Source organism: Chaetodon trifascialis, chromosome 5 (genome assembly GCF_039877785.1).
Source record: "Chaetodon trifascialis isolate fChaTrf1 chromosome 5, fChaTrf1.hap1, whole genome shotgun sequence".
NCBI lineage: Eukaryota > Metazoa > Chordata > Actinopteri > Chaetodontiformes > Chaetodontidae > Chaetodon > Chaetodon trifascialis.
The window spans coordinates 15,275,850-15,297,834 of record NC_092060.1 but is presented as its reverse complement, the minus strand read 5'-3'; the positions used below and the strand labels follow the sequence as shown (position 1 = coordinate 15,297,834).

Here is a 21,985-nt window from a genome sequence, read left to right as displayed (position 1 = left end):
TTGTGTCGTTCCTCCGCCGCCAATAAATGAAACTCATCGAATGTCTTATTTTGAAAATCGAAAACGGAAGTTAATTAACTGCACTGACTTGACCGGTGTATGAGTAGTTCTCTCTCCTCTCCTCCGTCTAATCACTTGCTCCTAGGACGTGTGGATGTGCAGTGCGGCCGCTGTGGCTCCGTGGCGCAGGCAGGACGGTCGCCACGCCTTCAGGGACGCACTTTTTCACGGCGTCAGCTCTCCCGCTGTGTCCCCCGCTCACCGGTGGAAACCCGTCCAGAGCCAGAACGTTTGATAAGCTTCGATCAACAGACATCTTGCCCACTCTCATCTGTCAGGCTGTGCCTCTGGAGTCCGGCTCTACTTCCCCCGCTGATGCCAGCTGAACAGGCTTTTTTGTAAACGCTAATTAATTTGGGAATATCTGCAGCGGCAGTTTTATTGATTTGACATCGGACACAAGTCGGATCAAAGATGGGGATCAAAGTGTAGTGCTGGTGAGTATCGTATTAAAGCAAGATTACAACACTACTATAATATTAACATATTGAGATTGCGCTCACGCCCACAGCCGCGTGCGTGTGTGTGTAGGCTAAGTGCAAGGTGTTAGAATGCCTCGCATTCCGCTTTCCACGCATACGTTCTATTTACTGTGACTGGAACACTGTGTCGTCACAGTAGAACTTTACTAGTGATGACATCATAATTCCTTATCGTGCTCGAGATACTGTAGGGGCGCTTGCATCACTTTACTACGATGAAAGCATCCCAGTCTGTGGCGTGAGTCAGCGGTGTCGGGGTCTGTTTAAAGGGCGTGTGAGGGGATCAGCTGCGTCTTCTGCCTCTGACACGTTTACGGGGGAGAATAGTGGATGTGTCAGCAGGTGACATTGTGATAGTCGATGGACTGCATTGAAAATGAAGACAGCAGCCGCTGATAAGTCGGACAAACGTCCCATTTTCAATTGTGTTGTTGACAAGCTTGGTTAACCGGCGACGTGGTGCAACGCTTATCTCGTCTAATTATTAACGGGCATTAACGTGGGAGGAAAGACTCCATGCAAACTCACTGCTGATTTTCTCAAACACTCCCTGGCCCTCTGTATCCATTTTTCCTCCGCATCTGCACATTTAAGTGTGGGCTATTTATTATTTTTCCCACGGAGGCAGGGCAGAGTGAACAGGTGTGGCACTGTTGACATTTGTACCCTGTTTTGCTTGGAATGGGGAAAAGAAAAAAAAAAAAAATCGCCATCATCCGCGAAAGCATCCAAGAGGTGGTAAGCAGCCTTTTCACCCAAGGGCGGTGTAGCAGCTTGCACAGCTTACCAGTACAAACCCAAAAAAGGATTTGTTATCTTTCTCTCGCAGCTTATTGCAAGGTGCATGGAAGTAAGACCAGCTCTGTCAGAAACCAGTTAGGTGGGGAGAAATTCTAGCCGGGGGTTGTTGATATTACCAGTAAAGCCACCTCTTCCCACACCGTCAGCTCTGGTCTCCTGCACTCCTCAGCCCCCCTCCCTGGAGTGAAAGCAGTGGAGTGGGGCATCACGTTTCGTGACCGTGGCCTCACAGCGCAGAGCTCCATGAGGCAGCAGCAGCCTCTTTCCCTTCTTTCTCACCACTTGCCCTGCTTTGTCTTTATTTACCCCCTCCCCCTGTTTAGGGTGCAGCCGTGGGAATTATGTGTTTGTTCACCTTCACCTTCAGCGGCAGTGTGGGCCTCCGTCTGCTCAGAGGGCTGAAAAACAAATATTTTTTGTTTGGTGTCGTGCCTGCCGAAAACGAGTTCCCCTTGCGAAATCAGATGGTGCTGCAAATCAGTTCTTGTGTGAGGTAATCACTGAATTATTTCACTGCTGTACCATCATCAGATTAGCACCCTTTGACTTTGTCCTCCAGCGATCAAGACCCTGCACGTGCGCCTCTTTGTTCCACCTCTTGAGATCGTCTGTGCTGTGCCCATAAACAGCCTCTGCCCTTGGTGATAGAATGGTTTTGAATTGAAAAGACAGCTTTGCTCTGAACAGTACAGTAGATGTGGGCTGTACAGGCATGAGTCATGAGTAGGGGTCTGTTGCTGGTGACCCGTCTGCAGGTACAGACACAGATTACAGCACATGTTCCCTCCAATTCAGGCCAAGTCTGCAGAGAATAACAGGTGTGCTGGTAATGAGGGCATCGTTTGTTCTTACGTGAGATTGAGAGAGGCAAGTTCCCGGAGAGTGAGGCGGCCAGTCATTGAGAGAGAGAGAGAGAGAGAGAGAGAGAGAGAGAGAGAGAGAGAGAGCTGGGGCAGCGTCTGTCTGGGGCAAGTCAACAAGGAGGTAAACACAGTAGCTGTTAGTCTGGTAGCAATGACAGCTTTATCACCACTACAAGGTTTATGGCTTTGTGTGTGTTTGTATGGGGGAAGGGGGTGTGTGTGTGTGTGTGTGTGTGTGTGTGTGTGTGTGTGTGTGTGTGTGTGTGTGTGTGTGTGTGTGTGTGTGTGTCTGTCTGTCTGTCTGTCTGTCTGTCTGTCTGTCTGTCTGTCTGTCTGTCTGTCTGTCTGTCTGTCTGTCTGTCTGTTCAGAGGAATCATAGATCACCACTTTACAGACATGACAGAATTCCACTACTGCCTTGTGGTGGAGCAGTCAAAACAGGAATTCACTACAGCATCCTGCTGGCAATTCTGTTACCTGTGCAGTAGGAACTCCAGCTCATTACGGGATTGTTAGATTGTTAAACGCATATGAAGCAACCAAACTTTTATTTGATTAGGTCATTTAGTCGATGGCCCACTTGTCCTCGCTGGGATATACTTGAACTCTTCCCCCCAACCGACTGCGCTGGATGCATATATTAGTAACTTGTCAGCAAAGAGGGAAATTCTTCATTTCTTCTTTTTTAAATATAGAGAGGGCTTATAGAGAAGGTTTCTTCTTCAATAAAAGGAAACTTATTATAAATAGTGAAAATAAATTTTGGGAAACTCCCAAACTTCTCTTCTCAGAAGTTTGACCAATGGATTTCCTCGTATGTTTGATTTTTTTTATTGCCCACCAAACAGCTCCTCAGGCCGACAGAAGCTCGATTGAAAAAGGGGACAGAACACGGTGATGGCCTGTGTACCTGACAGGCCTTCGGATGTCCTCTAGCTACCGGCAGCTTTGCCACTGACACCGGGATGATGAGGGCGATCTCGGCAACAGGCCGAGGCAGACGGGGTTCACATGTGGAATCACTCTGTCACACCCGGCTGCTCTGTCACGAGAGAGAGAGAGAGGGCGAGAGAGGCGGGGGGAGGAACAAGGGATTTTGATGGAATAAAAAAGAAAAGAGGGGGTGTCACAATGGGGACTCAACAGGCATCTAATTACCTCCCAGCAGGAGCCTTGACTCCATGGAAACGCTCTGTGCTCTCCAGAGCTGGTCTTAGCAGCCTCCACATGGCCTGCATGCTGTCATATGGGCAGCTATTGACAGCCTGTCTTTATGGATCGTCTGGGTCAAGAAAAAGCAATGAAATATGATTAGATCCCTGGAGTGTTCAATAAACCTCTGGAGTAAGCGTATAGATTGCACCATCAGATATAGGCTCCAAGTAAAGAATTTTTGTTGCCAATGTGAACAGCATGTTTTATAAGAACTTAATGTGGGCTGGTTGTAGAGCTATTGAGCAGTGTTTTGAACGGGTGGACCCTTGTTTTGTTTGTATAATGCGCACACATGATGATACACATTGCTGACTGGTTTCAAGCTACTGTGCGACTCAGCAGATGGTGGCGGGAACATGTAGAGAAGCAGCATTAGCAGTGCACCATCAAAGGAATGCTAGCTAATGAACATGGATGCAGGATTTCAAATATTTAGACAATGACATTTTTGTAAATGTAATCTCTGTAGAGGGATGTCTGCATGAATTAATGCGCAGAATCTGTCAGCAAATGACAATATTCTATGTATATTATATTGGCCAAAATGCAATTTCAGAACCCCTCAGCCATCAGCTGATGGCGATTTTGCTTTTTATTAGCTTTTTTTTGTGAAAGGTATTTGTGAAACAGTCCAATTGTAGACGTCATCTCTGAACTCCGTACTCACCTCTCAAGTTGCCAAGCGGACCGTAAACAATGACTGGCACACGGAAGAGGAAGGCTTGTCCCTGATATCTGTTAACTGGATATCCTTACCAAGACTTCCTCTGGCTACCATTGGCCATTACCCCCAGAGGCTAAATCATCATCAGACTTTAGCCAACTTTACACACTTGCATTAGAAACCTAATCGATGGATACAGTAGGTCTGAACTCTTATTATCTGCTCTAATGATGTGGTTCCACTTTAAAAATGTGGTCTTAATTTTAGCATTCAGTGATCAAAATATGACGGTAAGATCTTGATATCGATAGCGTGCTGTCATGCTAACTGGAAAGTCCAGCGTGCTGTTGCTGTAATTGATACAACCACTCATCACAGATAGAAGTCCATGCATAGAAGGTGTGAATGCAACATGAATCATTTTGATTGGATGAGAATGCACCGTGTTCGAGCTCCCCTCAACAAGCTGCATGTGTTATTTCACAAAGTGTTACATGAAATGACTAGTTGCAGATTAATGGAGCAAGTATTCTGACCTCTGTCTGTCTCTAATCATATCAGAATACACGGGCACGAGTTGTGAACGGTCGGGCCGAGCGATCCCTCAGCGCTAATTAGTACGCTTCGATATCATACATCAACAGTGACACACCGCGTGGCCTCTGCCCATGCTGGTTATAATGAGCAGATAGATGTGCTTTAACGGGAAAAGAGGCAGCCATGATGAAATTAGTAACATCAGGTTATTAGATTTGTATCTGTTGCCGTCTCACTCATTAGTTTGTGGTGGTTATTGTGCAGGTTTGATTGAGAGTAATGCAACACTGAGTGGGTGTTTGGATGAACAATTTAATTTTGAAAAGAGCTTAAAGTACTATTGAGGTAGCTGCACATAGGCATTGTTTCATTCAGCCTTTCTGTCTGGATGCTCTTAATCACTCCACTTTGTTTTTCCTTCCCGTATTCCTCCGTTCACTTGGCAAGCTGGTAATTCCTCATAAGTGGCACTTGAGGCAAAATTATGCCTGTTAGGAGACAAAGTCACTCTTGTCCGATTCCCCTCCAAGGAGCATTGCATCAAGGGTGGTTGTAAATTGGAATATTATGAATAATACATGACTGTTTTTTAAAGCATTATGACCATTGTGAATGACAGATTTAGGGCACTCGAGGCTGAGACATGTGCTACGTTTCCCACTAAGAGCCAAACTGCGCTCAGCTCCAATTATCTCTGAGTAACATGATAGATTGCCCAGACCCATCACATGTCACAGACCTTCAGTTCATTTTAGTGCACCATTTCCATCCACTCTGAACAGGGCAAATAGATTCAGAAGTGTATTTTTCACATGTGAAGTGGATAATGGTGCTCAACCCTTTGGTTTCAAAGGTACTGACTTTCTCTCAGGCAGATGGCTTTGTGTAATGTTGATCCTGATCTCATCTAAATGTAAATAGCAAGGTAATAGTTTGACTTTAGGGATTGAAAGTACACAGTTTCTCTCATGTAACACAGTCGTTGCACCTTGCCTGATCTCACACTGTCTCAGCTTAAAATGTGAGAAAACAGAACCACAGCCGCACCTCTTGGAGAACAGTAAGCCAGATGGTTGTATGCGCCGCGAAGGAATGACTTCACTTGGACTTAGATACACTTTGACTCTCTGAGCCCTTTTGCAAGCGCACATACAAACAGAGACACAAAATGCATGCACACAACTGTGTCCAAACTCGCTCAGGAATGAGGATGGCTGCACACGTGCGCAGGGTGTGTACATGGAGGAGAATTCCCCATGGGCTTTACGTCGGGACCGATGGCGCTGGTGGGTGTGGAACAGGTGCCAAGATGTCAGTGTGACCTCTGCTCAGACACAAGGGGGATTCCAACAGAAGGGATTTGGGAAGTGTGTCCCTGTTCAGCCTGGAGTGTGATTCCCAACCTCTGTCAAGCTCGTACCACAGAGTGAGGCTGGGGATTGGGTGGGGAGATGGAATGCCTTGGACAGTAACTCAATCCCGTGTTTGGCTGCTGTGTGGGTGCAAGTGTGCACGCATGTGTTCCTTTTTTCAAGACACAATGAACTCATTTGTTTTCAGCTCCACTCCTCCCCAAACACACACCATTAACCAACAGTAGTGCGCTGGTTTGATTTTGTTGCAACCCGTGTGCGGTGACATATGTGTGGTATTTTGCGCTCTCTCTGTTGTCAGCGGCGCCAAGCAGCCACCGTGCATCTCAGCAGCCAGATTGGCTCGGCCCCTGCACCTCGGCATTCAATCTGGACGCCAATACACTTTTGGGCCTCCTGTTGAGACTAGGGATGATGGTAGGGGCAGAGGGCCAAGAAGCCTCCCATGCCAGCAGCTCCCACTGGGAGAGCAGGCTGCTGCAGGGCCATCTGCACAGGCGTCCTGACTGGGCCCATTGGAAAGTAGGGCGTGGAGAGGGAGATGAAGGAGGAGGGCGGGAATGGAGAACAGACGTGTGGAAGGGAAAGGGGTGCGTGAGGCTGGATGACAAAGAGGTGTTTACTTCCTTTTAAGCCCCTGCCACCACAGGAACACTCCATTATTTCTCTGGTCGCATCATTTCAGCTTTCAAAGAACACTGTAGAAAATTTAGGCCAGAGCTGCAATACTCGGAGGCACGCAAAACAGTGTCAGGACCAAAAATATGCCTGTATGTGCTTTTTTAGAGCGCAGTCCCAAAATAGATGAGGTGTTGAAACTGTAATGTGTTACAAGAGCGAACATGTGGATCCTAAATTAGAAAGGAAGTGTTGGAGTATGTAAATCAGTCTGCAAAGGAAAGAGGAGTTTAGTTAATCTGGCAGTAGGTGAATTTAACACACAGAGCCTAGACTGTCTGCACACTACCCTGGAGGGAGTATCACCCTCTTGCCCCCTCTCTACAGCTCACCTTCTTCTTATTCTTCTACTCTTCACATCCCAGAGCAAGGTAGGAGATGCTGTTTTTACCTCAGTCTTTTCACCTCCCTTTAACAGTGATCTCTGAAACCAGGAAGCGACTGCAGAAACAAAACAAAACGTTGCTGCAATACCCATGCCGGATATTTGCTGTGCTTACTTCTGATGATGTGCTGCTCCTCTAAGAATAGCATTGCATCACATCTTAGTTTCACTCGTGCTTTGTGGTGTTTCTCAGTATTGACATGCCAAATCCTTTCTGTAAAAAGAAATGTGTTCAGTCTGTTAGATATGAGCAGTCCTAAGGCAGGAAAATGCCAAAAATTCAGTCTTTTAACCTTACTCATCAGAAGTAGAGCTCATTCTTGTCCAAACTCAGAAATTAAGTAGTTTTTTTCATCATCCTTATGAAAGGAACTTGACTGTTTCTGCTAATATAAAAAACACGAGGGTCTGAGTTATAGACCTGTAGGCCAGTGCTGTGTCCTTACCTTTCAGTTGGGATGATGATAAATAGACATGGCCAGAAGTGCCAATGAATCAAAGTCAACTGTGACAGCCCTAATGGATCTTATAAAGGCTTTTTTAGAGATGTCCCTGAATGCAGACAAAGCCTATACAGTATGCCTCAAAGCTGAGCCAAGCAGCAGAGCACTATTACAACAAGAGCGGCTTGGGATCCATCTGCCTTCACTGAGGAACCTTAACTTTTCACCTTTGACCCTTGACTCCTTAATGGTGAAGGTCACACAGTGGTTTGATTTGCTCTGAATAAGCCTCTTCAGTCTTAATGGAGAGCCGTCTCCAATGCAGTCCTCATTCATTAACTCCTTAGTCGCAGAGCAGATTTGTCAGCAGCTATGTCACCATTCTCCTCAACAAACACATGAGTAATACTATTTATGTATGCGGTGGAACAGGTTTTACAGAGACTAAGATGGAAATGGTCACTGGAACACTGAGATTAACAGAGTTGTGAAGCCGTTTGACAGCTTCGGGCTGCTCGGTCATGTCAGGAATGCCATTGTTTCATTAACACACTTACACACACACCCATGGACAGCAAGAAAATCAAGGGTGCTGATAAAGATTGTGTGTCTCCAGACATTGCCGTTCTGTTAATCATGATAGAACAAAGCAGGCAGATCCCCTGATGGCAACGATAACAACCTGACAGAATCACAAGACAAAACACAGACACGCTTACCCTGCAAGGGCCCTGAACAATGACACTCCCCCAGCTGTCTAGACGGAGCGCAGGGCTGCCGTTGGCTAGCTGCTGGAGATCTCAGGGGGGATTAGAGCACACGCCACTGCACTCACCTGTTCTTCGCTGCTTGTTTCTCAGTGTATTTTGTCATGCAGTGTTGATGCAATGTGACAGGCACAGAGGGAGCTGGGTGTATCATGAGGTATGGAAACAAGTTATACATAGAGTCCAGCTGTGGATGACTCCTTGGTCACATTGTAGGAAAAAGACTGCGTAAGTGATATGGCTGAGAAATAGCACTATAAGTTCTAAAATAGTAATCTGTGACATTATTTTTGCTAGCAGCCGCCCATTTTAGTTTGCATTCACCAATCATAAGACTCGCTGCGTCATGTTCACAAAAAGTGATGAATTATAACCGAAGATAAAGGGACCAGTTCTAGCTGGGAACTACTCGACTCCAAAGCTGTCACAGCTCGGCAATAGCGTTGTCACCAAAATAGCCAGATTGCTCCATTAAAGCAATTCAGTGCACTCAGGGGTTTAGCTGCTGCAGCCATGCTTGCTCTGGTCCAGTAGCTAATGTTTGCAAACCTGGTTACTGGGTACTTGGTTTGCAGTTTAACTGAGTGAGTTCATGAACTTTTGAACTCTTCTGTACTTGTGCTACTGCTACACTATGTTTTTGCATGTCACAGATAAATGTTTCAGTGGTAATGATTTATTTAAAAGAGTACACCAGTGATTAAGCTTTGCATTAAGATGCTAGTAGCAGCTAAAGTACCTCCTCATTTCTGCTTGAGGCTTTGGCCTCAAGCAGAAATGAGGAGCGAGCTACAGAGGTCTGGTCAGCTCTCTTCTTTCTAACTCTACACCAATAGCTTTTTTTCATCTTCGCCCTTAACCCTTTAACTCAAGTGACATCACATGAGGCAGATTTTGGGCAGCTCCCTCTGGAGCCACAGAAGGCTTTATAGGACTCATATGTGCAGAAGTGCTCCCCTGAGCATGTAAACACACTTTGATGTGTAAAATTGGTGGAGTACCCCTTTAAAGCAACTGACTCCAGAGACTCTAAAGGGAAATTGAATGTGGCATTTTCCTGTAAATGTCACTTTTGACCAAAATGACTACTGTTCAGCAAAAAGTTGCATAGTCACACTTCAGCATCAGTGCAGTCCCTCTCTTCATTGTCTGGGTGAGTTTTAGTGACACAGTGAGAGCACGGCCTGTTGTGTCATACACAGACACTGATGACTGGTCTGTCATGTGATGTACACATCTGGAGAGGAGTTACCTGGCTGACATCTGCTCGCACGCTACAGACTCTGAGGTATCGACTGTGATGAAATGATGAATCAGACCCGGGGAAATGCTGGAGGGAGGAGAGGGGAGAGCTGAGAAGGGTGCAATTGGGAGACATAAGGAGGGTGAAGATTACCACAAATGATAGAGGAAATCATTGACAGTGTGGGCACGTAGAATAACACTCTCAGTCACTCCCATACATAAATGAATAAAACACTGGCAGAGGGATGTGTGTGTGTGTTTGCATGCATGCAATGACTCACAGATAAACTCCTGGATTTAGTCACACACACACACACACACTCCTACACACTCACTACAGCTGAGCAGACTTTTTCTCCCTGTCGGTCCTATCAGAGATGAAGTTTCCTTCTAGCCGCCATATGCTTTCCCACTGCATCTGTGCGGTTGTAGAGGCATGTTGGATTTGTCCGTTTCTCTGCTCATCAGGCCATTTCTTCTCTGTGGCTGCATGTTGCAATCCAATCTTGAGGAGGTCGCTGCAAGGACACCCCGGGTTTACCCCCTTTTGGAACCTAATCTAGGGAGTGACGATCACTTTTACAGGAGGAAATTCTTTTGAAAAGGGAATTTTAGACCAGCATTTTAAATTATGGAGTGTGTGTTTTGCCTGTTAAGTACAGAGTAAAGCTTCAATATCTAGGTTGGTTCAGCTCAGTCAGATGTCCTGAGTGTCATCTGCTCTTTTTTTCACTCTCACTGTTTCACAGAGTTGGGTGCAATGCAGGAGCCGTGGTTATACTTCTGAAGAGCGCAAAAGAAGATGTCGGCCTTCTTTAACCATAACTGTATATCATGAGAGTGTGGCTGTGGGTGTCAGCGGTTTAAGTAGGAAGGAAGGCAGTAAAAGCGCCCCGCAGAAAGGCTCCCCATCCCCCAGTCTTTTGTGTGCCTGTCCGCGTGTGTTCGTGTCTAGGTGTGTGCAAGTGCATGAATAAGTGCTCATGTGTAATAGAGCAGGGAGAACAAAGGAAAGATGAACCCATCACACGGGAAACTTGAGACGCGAGCTGTGCTTCTGCATGCTAGTGCGCGCTTGACCTTTCACCCCAGGGACCTGGGACACCCGGGACAGTTTAGGTGGTGGCTGATAGGCAAGGGGGGGAAGGGAACCTGAAGGTCACTCGATGATGAAACCACTGCAGCAATCCTGGACCATTCCTGTGTTTCCTCCAGTGATTGAGGATGATAGTGGATTTGGCCATAGCATGCTGCACCATTTTTTAGATTTTCTTTGAACTGTTGCTGCTCTGAAATCGTATTATTAAGGTAATTTAAAGAAGTTCTGCTTTATCTGGCAACATCTTAGTGAGAGAAAGGGCTCTTTTTCCACCCTTCTTGTGTTTTACTACTCAATTTCTGTCAGAATCAGTGTGTGCCTTTGTGTGCATGTGTAATGATGTTGGCCCAGCCCAGGCTGTTGTCTCAACTACAAACAGCAGGAAGAATATGCCATGGCTACTTCTGATATAACTTCCTGCGTGCTGCTCAAGGTCTCACCGTCAGCACGTGGGTTTGCTGCCTTTCTTGTGACTACTGCAGGCAGAGAGGCTTTGTGCTGCTGAACTTGCCCATAGCCACCCAGACTGCAGTGGTCGTTGGTGATGATGAGTGATTCAGGTGGATGTGGTCGCCAGGTTCAGGCAGTGAGAGCATTTGCCATTTTAAAACTTGGTTACGAGGGAAGGACGTCTATGATTTATCAGTTTACATGTAGATGACATTAAGGTGATGATGAGTGATGATGATAATTGCGCCCTGAGGACCACAATGCTCTTTGTTTCTGTACTGTCTCTACTCTAGCGTACAGCACAATAAGTGCTTCTTTCTACTGCAGCTGCAGTCCATTGAGGGAAGGAGCATGTTGAATTTTTAAAACGTGTAACCGAACGCATTCTTAAAGGGAAAGACATACAGGGCAGAGATGGAGGCCATGCGATCGCTTTCAGGCAGCAACAGTCTCCACGGCGACTGAGCGACCCACATTTATGTCCTCTCCTCTGTCTTGTCGATGTGGGAGACGGGGGGCAGCTGTTGGGGGGGTATTCCGCATCCCCCGACGACGGTAGCGGGTCATCAGTCTGACGGCATGAGTGTGCTGCTGTGTTGAATGAGAGCAAAGAGGAGATGATACTCTAAGAGGATGAACAGAAGACTGAAGAAGTGTGTCAGAGCTTTCAGGCTGAATGAGGGGCTTTGCAGATTACCACCATTACCACCAGTTGCTAAAAGTGGAGTAGTTGTGAGACCTAGCTTGAGCAAAATTAGCATTACATTTATTTCCTCTTACCAAATTAAGTTTCCATTTCATAAAACGCAGCCTCATTCCTCTTCCTCATCCTGTCTATATTCAGCTGACTGTATTTTTGGAAATTTCTGTTTGTGTTTTAGACAGGAATGCCCCAGACTGTGTGCTCAGGCACCATGTTCACCACTCCCAGTGGCTTCAGCCCCCATCTGGCCTGCGCTGAGCCTGGGGAGGAGGAGGAGGCCCCACAGGAGGGCCCGGGGCCCGGTGCTTGCCTGGCCGATGGGCCCCCGATCACCTCCGCCTCCCTGGACACCCTCATCCAGAATCTGGTACCCACTGCCGATTACTACCCAGAGGTAAATGGAAATGTTGTGCAGTCGTCAGCTGTTCATTATAAACTGTCAGAAAGTCGGTTCACTTTATAGTGCTTGTGACAGTGCTGTCAGTTAGATTATGAGCACCTGAAGTGCTTCCTTTAATTACAGAACGCTGCAGCATTTTTAAGTGATGTGGTGTCTTAACAATGTCTTCCTCTGTCCATTGACAGAAAGCCTACGTTTTTACCTTCTTGCTGAGCGCTCGTCTGTTCATCCCTCCTCCGGAGCTGCTGGCCAGGGTCTGTGAGCTGTGCATCAAACAGCAGCAGCTGGACCAGAGCCCGCTCGATACGGTCAGCACTGCACCACGCATAAATACATAACTCCTGTATGAACATGCACAAGCTAATTAACAGAAGCACACAGCCTTACATGTGTTTTTTTTTTTTTTTGCCAGATTGCTAACTTTATGATAGTGTATTCTCTTTCTGAGGATGTCCCGAACGCAGACAGCACTAAACCTCTTTCACTTCTTCCAACAACAGGCAAAAGTGCGCAAGTTTGGTCCCAAGATCCTGCAGCTGCTGACCGAGTGGACAGAGACATTCCCGACTGACTTTAGGGACGAGAAGATGGTCGGACACCTTAAAGACATCATCCACAGGATAGCTCCATGTGATGAGGTACGCTAAGGACAGCCATATGATAGCAGTCTGGCCATCTTTACAATAAGCAGGAAGTCTTTTCCATTGGAAAGATGTTGAATGGTCTTTAAAAGGGATAAAATAACAAAAAAATACCTGGTAGTTATCTGCTTTGACAGGATAATAATTTGTCATTCGATATTGGACTCTTGATTTTGATGTGTAGTGTAATTGTTGCTTTTATAGCCTTTGTAAGCTGTAGCTGCAGTGAGAAATGCTCTGATGGGGAACAAAATTCAATTATCATCACTACCATTGTAGCAGGGTGATGGAAGGAGTCAGAGTGTCAGTGCAGGGTGAGTAGCCACAGCTCCGTGTTACACAATCTTACATTACAGGAGAGGAGAGGAGAGGAGAGAGGAAGGAAGGATGTAGAGGAGTGGTTCTATCTGCAGCCTCGGGGGGAAAATAGGGAGATGGATGGAGAAAATAGGGGATGGGGGGGATGGGATAAAGGAGCACACAGAGCAGAGGAGATGGTAGAGGAGGAGGGTGATGGAGTCAGAGTGGAAGGGAAAAAATGGAGGGAGGTGAAGAGAGGACATAAAGAGGGGAAGGGCAGGTGGTGATGAATGTGCTGCTATTTACAGCTTGCTGTCTACAGTATGGGTGTGTGCGCGCGCGTGGGAGCTGTGGCTCTGGGTCATTTGCGAGACAGAGTGACCCTACGGCCTCAGTGACCAGTCGTGTGGACGGAGGGACATGGAGACACACATTCCTGGACACAACACGCAGCGCGTCGCCACTGTTGTCAGGAAAACCTCGAAAAAGGACATTTTAATTCAACTGAAAAATGACATTGTGCTCTTAATTCGGGGGCTCATTAAATCCTTTCAGACACCATTAGATAAAGTCAAAATGCATCGCCTTTGTTCTAAAAATAATGTTGTTTTTTAATCCTAATTTTTTTAAAGATCAAACCAAACAGCGACCAGCCACACAGTGATGCAGTTCATACGCTACCAATTTATGAATGTTAAGAGTTTAGAAATGCAATGGAATTTATGAATTCTTTACAAATCAGGAAGTAGATGCAAGCAATCACAGAGAGATACAGATACAGAGAGCTGAACAGGGATAACAAGCCAAACAGATAACAAGCAAGCCTTGTACACTTATGTGAAAGTATCAATGCTACCAAGACTTGCATTTAATTTTTATTGAAGTAAAAGTAAATAAGTATTACCAGTGAAATGGAAGTGTCAAAAGCAAAAGTACTCACTGTTCAGCTACTTAGTATAGCTGTCTAAATGAAGTAAAAAGTAGAATGTTTCCCTCTGAAATGTTGGCAAGTAAAAGTCTAAAGTAACATAGACATACTAAATTCTACTTAATGACATACTTAACTGCAGGTGTGTTGTTACTTTCAGCCACTGCAGGTCAGATTGTTATGTACTGTATGTGCAGAGATTTGGTACAGATTGTGTAAGAGAGCATGGCAGTGCAAAGAGTGCTGGACTAAATACTGTATGCAGAATACTCTTTTTTTAAGTGGGTTAGTGTACATAATGGCAGTATATGTGCTGTACATACAGACTTGCACATGATCTTGAAAGGATATTATGTATGTATGCATGTTAGTGCACAAGCACATTGTAATGTAAATGATATGTATGCGCAGTATGATTATTTAGCATTGCACCTATTTAGGAGGATAATTTCTGGGGGATTTTTTTTTTTAAATTTCAAGTAATTTCAGACTTATTAGCTGTTTTTCTGAGACAAGGCTTCTGAACATCCCTACAAATAGACATTTATTAACATCTATAACTTAAATTGATTAGAAGTTCTCAAATGAAGAACTGGGGTAAAAACAGTAAACATGCTTTGGTAGAGATTAAAGTGTGAACATATAGGCTCACAACCTGGCAATCCAGTGTTGTTTTGATTTATGCCTATTACTGATCTGTGGAGCATTGATAAATTATTCATTAAAGTAGTTATTGACATCTCTCCTCCTCTCCTCTCCTCTCCTCTCCTCTCCTCTCCTCTCCTCTCCACTCAGGCGTATTGGAAAACCCTGAACCAGGTGCTGCAGAAGCTTAGCCAGAGGCTGGCCCTGATGAGCCAGGGGGAAGAGAGCATCGTCAAGGTCTCCCTCAATGCCTCCTCTATCTCTGACAAGCTGGTGGCCTTCAAAACCAAGCCTCCACCCATCCAGAAGGACATGCTCTCCATCTGCAATGACCCGTACACACTGGCACAGCAGCTCACCCACGTGGAGCTGGTGAGGAAAGGGGATGTGAGAGGGAGGGGGGATTGTGGGTTAGACAGAGGTCAGGGTAAGAGATGATAACAAGGATGGACGAGAGGAGTGGAGAGGATGTTACATGGGGTGGGAGAGAAGGAGCTGAGGACAGTGAAGCATGTTTGGAGACGTGGTCCACGTCAAGGACGTAACCATGAAGTACAAGACATCAAACGAGGAGGTGGAGGAGATAGAAGGAGATTTGATGGTGATAGGAAATGACTCTGAAAGAACAAAGGAGAGCCAGGTAGACGGTGTAATAGCAAACCAAAACTGGCAATCCCTTAACATTGTGATCTTGTAGCATTTTGCAGCTCCCTGTAGTGTCACCTTGATTATTACTTGTCAGCTAAACCAGCGTTACCTGGTCTTCAGCCAGCGTAATAAAAAAAAGGGACTAATGCAATGAAACGTAGATGAACAAAGAATCTCTGCAGCACCCCTCACATTGCATGTGTGGTGCCTTCAGTCTGTTCATGTGTGTCTTGATGTGGGCACGTGGATCTGGGGGTGGGTTTCTTTCTGTGTGTATGTGTTTCTGTGTGTGTGTGTGTGTGTGCCTGAGTACGCTTGTACCCTTGTCTGAGTGGTGACATCACCCCAGAAGTCAGAGATGCGCCTGGGGCTTCAAACAAAGGGGATAAAACCGCTGTGGATATATGTGACCTGACAGCTTCACACTCGGGCGCACACACACACACACACACACACACACACACACACACACACACACACACACACACACACACACACAAGGAGAGAGAGAGAGAGAGAGAGACAGACAGGCATCTACAGTGCACACATACAAGCATATTTCTATTGTAGGATCTAGCAACGTGCTGATTTCAGTTAAAACCGATGTGTTAAGTGCTGTTTTTGTTTTGGATTATATCACGAGTTGAGATGGGTCTTATGAGTCATTGTGACTTGCACACATATGCAATCACACAGTTGTCTTTTAATAGAAGTGAATATTGTCGCTCGTGTCACTTTGAGGAAATATGATTCCAATGAGTCACGTCAATGAGTCATTACTTCCCCTCATTGATTGTCTTCCATTACTGAGATGAAAGAATTATTAATGGGACTACCCCCCATCGGTGTGTGTTTATGTGTGTGCGTGTATGTGTGTGTGTGCATGCGTGCGTGTGTTTTCCAGGAACATTTGAGTCACATTGGACCGGAGGAGTTTGTCCAAGCCTTTGTGCAGAAAGACCCCCTAGATGGAACCCAGGTAAACTTTTATTCATTTTAAATCAACATTTTTTTTCATGTGTCAGTATGTTTTTCATGCATAATGTATGAATTCTGAAATTTGTTTTGTGTAATGCAACACCACGTCATGAGGAAGCTCAGTCTGTCCTCAGGTCAAACCACAGCATTTTTTCATGTCATCAGTTTGGTTCTTTTCTCACATATAAGGCTTGTTGTTTGGCTCTAATCTGATCAGGAGGGGCCATACAAAGATCAGCGGGTCACTAAGGTCACATACAGGACAGCACTGTAATATCACAATCTGCCCTCTCTGTATAACTGCAGAGTGCATTCACTCCCTCTTCCTCCACCGTCACTCGTTCCTTTTTCTTTTCATTTATTCGCCTTCTCTTTCACCCACCTCCCCCCCGTCTGTCCTTTTCCTCGTACTCTGCATTGATCGTGTTATTTCCCGCTCCCAGCTCACTGTCTTTGTCATTTACACTCACAGAGGGACGGGTCGGTCTGTTGATAGGAAGCTAATTAAGATCAGATGAATTCCCCCCGGTAGCACTCCCTATACTGACTTGGTGTGTGAATGTGTGTGTGCATTGTCAGCAACCATGCTTCAGTGACCAGAAGAAGAAAACTTCTAACCTGGAGGCTTATGTCAGGTGGTTCAACAGACTGTGTTACCTGGTGGCTACTGAGATCTGCATGGTGAGTGGCAAATGTTGATACACCAGGTGCTCATTTACTCTAATGCTGGACATCAGGAACACGAACCCTGACATTAGAAAGATGTTCCATGTTTTTATACATGTTTTTTTAATGTTGTGCCTGTTGAATGGAGATTTCAAATGTCGGTAACTCTACACAGTATATGTGGATGAACATTTTAGGATATATGTATGTCCATAACTTCTATTTCTATTCATCATAGCTGCAATTTGTCTGTATTTTAACATATTTTAGATTGTTATTCCAAGAAAATCTTATGGGAGTATTTCATTCTTCAATATAAATAGAGGGCCAGCAGATAAAGGAAAAGGGCTGTTTGCTTGTTGCAGAGAGTGACTGCCCCCTAATGGTCATTTTGTGTTACTATACGCTCATCTGCAAGAATATGTGAACAGCGTGCATGTGCAGAGACATATAACATTCACTATGACAAATAAATCTGAAATCTCTGGTATGTTTTTTGAAGCCTGCGAAGAAGAAGCAGAGGGCCCAGGTGATCGAGTTCTTCATCGATGTTGCCAGAGAGTGTTTCAACATTGGCAACTTCAACTCACTCATGGCCATCATCTGTGAGTCTCATTTTGAGAGAATTATCAGAGAGAAATCTCCTGCATTGTCTGGAGTTAATAACTGACTGATTTCCCTCCGTAGCCGGTATGAACATGAGTCCTGTGTCACGGCTGAAGAAGACTTGGGGCAAAGCCAAGACGGCCAAGTTCTTCATTCTCGAGGTAAACACGGCCCAACGCTTCACTGACTGAGAGGTACAAGACAGGCAGTAACTTGAAGCTGACAGTGTATTTCTTGTTGCCGTTGGCTTTGACAGCATCAGATGGATCCTACGGGAAACTTTTACAACTACAGGACCGCCCTGAGGGGGGCCGCCCATCGCTCTCAGACTGCCAACAGCAACAGAGAAAGGGTAGGGCTCGGCACCACGGTGCTGCTATTACTCTGAAAGCATGCTGGCATGTGCTCAGTCCTTCATTTTCATCTCCAGATCGGTCCTACATCTTCCTGTCTGTTTTGCCTCCTCAGATTGTGATTCCCTTCTTCAGTCTGCTGATCAAAGACATTTACTTCCTGAATGAAGGATGTGCCAACCGGCTGCCCAACGGCCACGTCAACTTCGAGGTGAGCCGGCCCCTTTTTCTCCTTGCCCCTCCGCATTGAACCACCCCGGAAACTTTATACTCACTGTCACTTTGGTTCTCAGAAATTTGTGGAGTTGGCGCGGCAGGTCGGGGAGTTCATGACGTGGAAACAGGTGGAGTGTCCATTTGAGGAGGATCGGGCCATCCTACACTACCTCCACAATGCTCCCATCTTCAGCGAGGACGGTGAGAACCTGTTTTAACTTCTCCGCACATGTTGATTCACATTCTTGATCGCGATAGTTTGCTCTTACTCACCAGTCCTACACTTGTTCCCAATTCTTTTCCTCCCCAGGACTCTACCTCGCATCCTATGAGAGTGAGAGTCCAGAGAACCAGGTAGAGAAGGACAGGTGGAAAGCACTCAGGTAACAGTAATAACACCCGTCAAATGAGAGGCGCCACTGAACGTAAAGACACGCACCGATCTTCATCGTCCCTTTTCTCCCATCAGGTCTAACGTTCTGGGAAAGACATGAGGCACTGACGGCAGCTAACCCTCCCACCAGCGAGGGAGCGTGTGTTCTCATTGCACTAAAATGAACTGTGAAGGAGCCTAGCTGGTACTTAGGTGTTTTTCTATGAAGAAATGATGAAAAAAAAAAAGACACGGGGTGAACAGGATTCATCAAGAAGAGTGTAAAAAAAAAAAAGAAACATCACAAAAAAAGTGAATTGAAAAAGTGAAGCTATGAAAACTGGAGCAAAATGCCTTTGCAGCATATGAACTATCAGTGATGAGGATACAGTATGTTGGAGAGGCATACAGCCCCTGCCTGCCCCTCCCTCGATGTGTGTTTACTCTGTGCAGATATGTTTACTACTATAGAGAGTACAGTGACAGGGAAAACCACTTTCTAAAATGAAATTCCTACTGATGCTATCGTTGTTTTTGTATTTGCTCCTCTCCCTTTTCTCCCTCTTTCTCTCCCCCCTTTGGTCCAAAGCCTTGTCTAGGTATTTAACTTTTTTTCCCTTTCCTTGTAATGTACTGTAATGAAACTTACAATGATGTGAAGGGCGCTGGCTAGCCCATATCAGCTGTCAAATTTTATAGGTCTACTGAAGGAGTCGCAACTGGGAAGACGGAGGAGGACACGCCTCGAGCATTTTACCAGTTCATCTCACGTGTACTCTCGTGTGTTTGTGAATCAGACGTTCATGCATTCGTGTCTGTTCAGATCGTCACTGTCTTGTTTTTGCATGAGAGTGACTGGAAAAGCCTGTCGAGCGTTCATCTCTTCTTGCGTTTGTTATTTATTGTATTTTATTTGGGGGAAGTGTCGGATGGGGAATATGAACTGTTTTAAAAGTGTTTACTCTTTTTCCATGTATTGTGCCATTAATGCAAGACTACAGTATAGCTTAACAGTCACACAGCCAGGTGTACATTGTGTACAGGTGACATTTAGCCCTCATCTTTCTGCTCTTCAGGAAGGTTTCTCTGACTGACGTTCAGTTGTCTGATATATTTATGGAGATTTCTGTGCTGACAGATGTATAGTTTTTATCGTAACTTTCCTTTACTGAATATGAAGTCCCATGGCATGCTACGACAGGTGTTTTTAAAGGGGCATTAAGTGTATCCACCTTGTAAAGATTACTACTGCAACACCTACTTTGTAGTCATGATGCATCGTTGCATATTGTGGGAGGACAATGAGGATTTGGAGACTTCTGTCTTTCTATAGAGTAACGAGGGAAACTTGTGCCATATGAATCACTGCTTGTCATGACAATTCAGGTTCCTCTGACTTGAAACGTGTTGTTTATCGTTCTGTGGGATTGTCACTGAGCTTTTGGCAGTCTGGTTGTAATTTGGGAACCATTTTTTTGAGGGTGGGCGATGGGGACGGGATCGGGAACTATGTAATTATAAGCTTTTTTTTTTTCTTTTCTTAAAAATGGTCTTATTGAGTTTGCTATAATTGATTGATGTCAGTGTTTTCTCTGAAGAAGCACCTTTCCCTCCCAATAACAGACTGACTTTAATTCTCCCTCCTCATTTGTCATCAATAAACTTGCTTTCCTTGTAACACATTCCCATATAAGTTAAGACTGTAGAGAGCCAGAGATGTGAAGTCAAACCTGCCATTCAAGGTGAGGACATTTTAATAAAACATTGCCTGTGTTGAACACGTGTTTTCAATGACAATCTCCTACATCGCATCACTTCTGCTCTTTTGATGGTGTCACTGCACTGCCAGCTCCATTCTTTGAATTCTTGCTTACATGCGTACTTTGCAGTTGGAGGAGTGGAGTGCATTCAGTGTTTTTCATGGTTAGTGAGGCCAAGCAGACAAACCGTCGGCTCCAACTTCACTGCGAAATGTGTGACCGGTTCCTAAAAAGCCTTTAATAAAAGTCAACCATGCTCAGTTGATGGCCTGCAGTTGATTTTTTTTTTTTTCTGACATGCTTGCACGCTGTGCAAAGATTAATTCATGAGACAATTGGCAGAACCAAACCACACACTATCTTTAAAAGGGCTGCAGCTGACAATTGTTTTCCTGACCAATATTGATCAATTCATTGGCTTGTCTATAACATGTCACAAAATAGTGTATACTGCCCACAGCCCAAAATCAACGCTTCAAATTGCTTTTGTCCAACTAACAGTCCAACTATGTTTATTTCACAATGTAATAACAGACAAAAGCAATTCATTTGCAAATGGCTGGAATCAGAAAATGTTTGGCATAAATTAATTCTTAGATTCTCAATATTGTTGCTGATTATTTTTAAGGATGATTAATTGAACAATTGTTTCAACTCCAACTTCAAAGAACATGTACTGATAAGATTGTCAACTTTTGACAACAGTTTTATGTCGTACATGCATGAGATGAGATTTATGCCTCATTAATGTTAGCATACCAGAAATCTTTGAAAGGTAGTCCACACTTCATTTTATTCCACATATGTCACATGAAATAGTGAACGTGACAAGCATATAAGCCACAAGCCGCAGCAAATCAACAGAAAACGAACGTTAATTTCGAGGTTCGGCTCAGGACATTTCAGTCTTGGGGTCCTCTCTGTCCGAGCCAAACGTGATCTGGGCCAGTTTGGTGAAAGATTCAAAGTGCCTGCCGCCCAAGTAGCCGCCGAACATGGCCTGGAGCAGCAGCACTGCCCTCAGTTTATTCAGGATCGGCCGAGAGAGGTCCAGCCAGTACCGGAGCACAGTGCCCTTCTCTGGAGTCGGCGCTGAGTTGTACCTGGCCGCGAGGGCCATATTCACAGGTAAGGCCAGGAGGACGGGATACACGCCGCCGCCGATCACACCCACAAGGGCGCCTCGCATAAGGGCACAGGAGGGACAGTTGAGGTCACCGTACATGAGGGGGGTGGACACTGTCGCGTTGTACAGAAAATATGTTGTGAGGAAGGGCACCACGGCCATCGGCAAACTGGAGGTGATGGCCCCCTGCGTCACATTCAGAGCTCTGCGGTACAAGCTGTTGGAAATCAGCCCTGCGAGGCCAGCGTTTCCCCCCAGGTACGCGGGCCCGTAGACGAAGAGTTTCTGATCAACGTCAGGCAGTCTCTCGAAATTCTTCATCAGCATGTCAGCTATCACTGCTCTCGTGAGTCCGTTTCCGGGGACGATCTGCCCGTACGGCTCCTCCGACATCTTCACAGTGAGCGTTTGAACAAAAAGATAAAATCCACCGTTGCTCAGCGAGACATCCTCATTCACAATCTGAATAACTCAATGATTACACTCTGGCAAGGTGGACCTCAGGATGCAAACACGGCGCAGCCATGTCTTACCCACAATTCAAAGCGCATGACATCATATAGGAGTTTTTGCCCTCAG

The 21,985-nt window shown here is 45.4% G+C and overlaps 2 protein-coding genes across 3 annotated transcripts; one reads left to right on the top strand and one right to left on the bottom strand.

Moving 5' to 3' along the window:
* Window positions 1-133: 133 nt before the first annotated feature.
* LOC139331762 (ras-GEF domain-containing family member 1C-like) lies at window positions 134-20,543 on the top strand. Of its 2 annotated transcripts, none has more exons than XM_070963385.1 (14): window positions 134-497; window positions 11,945-12,160; window positions 12,352-12,474; window positions 12,667-12,804; window positions 14,831-15,052; window positions 16,233-16,307; window positions 16,886-16,987; window positions 17,475-17,577; window positions 17,660-17,739; window positions 17,835-17,930; window positions 18,047-18,142; window positions 18,225-18,348; window positions 18,458-18,530; window positions 18,617-20,050. In XM_070963385.1, the coding sequence occupies exons 2-14, from the start codon at window positions 11,951-11,953 to the stop codon at window positions 18,639-18,641; spliced, it is 1,467 nt and encodes a 488-aa protein (XP_070819486.1). In that variant the 5' UTR covers window positions 134-497; window positions 11,945-11,950; the 3' UTR covers window positions 18,642-20,050. The 2 variants fall into 2 exon arrangements, with proteins under 2 accessions (XP_070819486.1, XP_070819488.1); XM_070963387.1 differs by having other exon boundaries at window positions 356-497; window positions 16,889-16,987; window positions 18,617-20,543.
* Window positions 20,460-21,947, bottom strand: tmem126a (transmembrane protein 126A). The gene has a single exon (XM_070963388.1). The coding sequence runs from the start codon at window positions 21,797-21,799 to the stop codon at window positions 21,173-21,175; it is 627 nt and encodes a 208-aa protein (XP_070819489.1). The 5' UTR covers window positions 21,800-21,947; the 3' UTR covers window positions 20,460-21,172.
* Between the last annotated feature and the right edge of the window lie 38 nt (window positions 21,948-21,985).

Coding starts and splice junctions, on each gene's coding strand:
- LOC139331762 (XM_070963385.1), top strand. CDS start 11,951: ATGCCCCAGACTGTGTGCTCAGGCACCATGTTCACCACTCCCAGTGGC. Junction 17,578..17,659: donor CTCACTCATGGCCATCATCT/GTGAGTCTCATT, acceptor TTCCCTCCGTAG/CCGGTATGAACATGAGTCCT. Junction 18,531..18,616: donor GACAGGTGGAAAGCACTCAG/GTAACAGTAATA, acceptor TTCTCCCATCAG/GTCTAACGTTCTGGGAAAGA.
- tmem126a (XM_070963388.1), bottom strand. CDS start 21,799: ATGTCGGAGGAGCCGTACGGGCAGATCGTCCCCGGAAACGGACTCACG.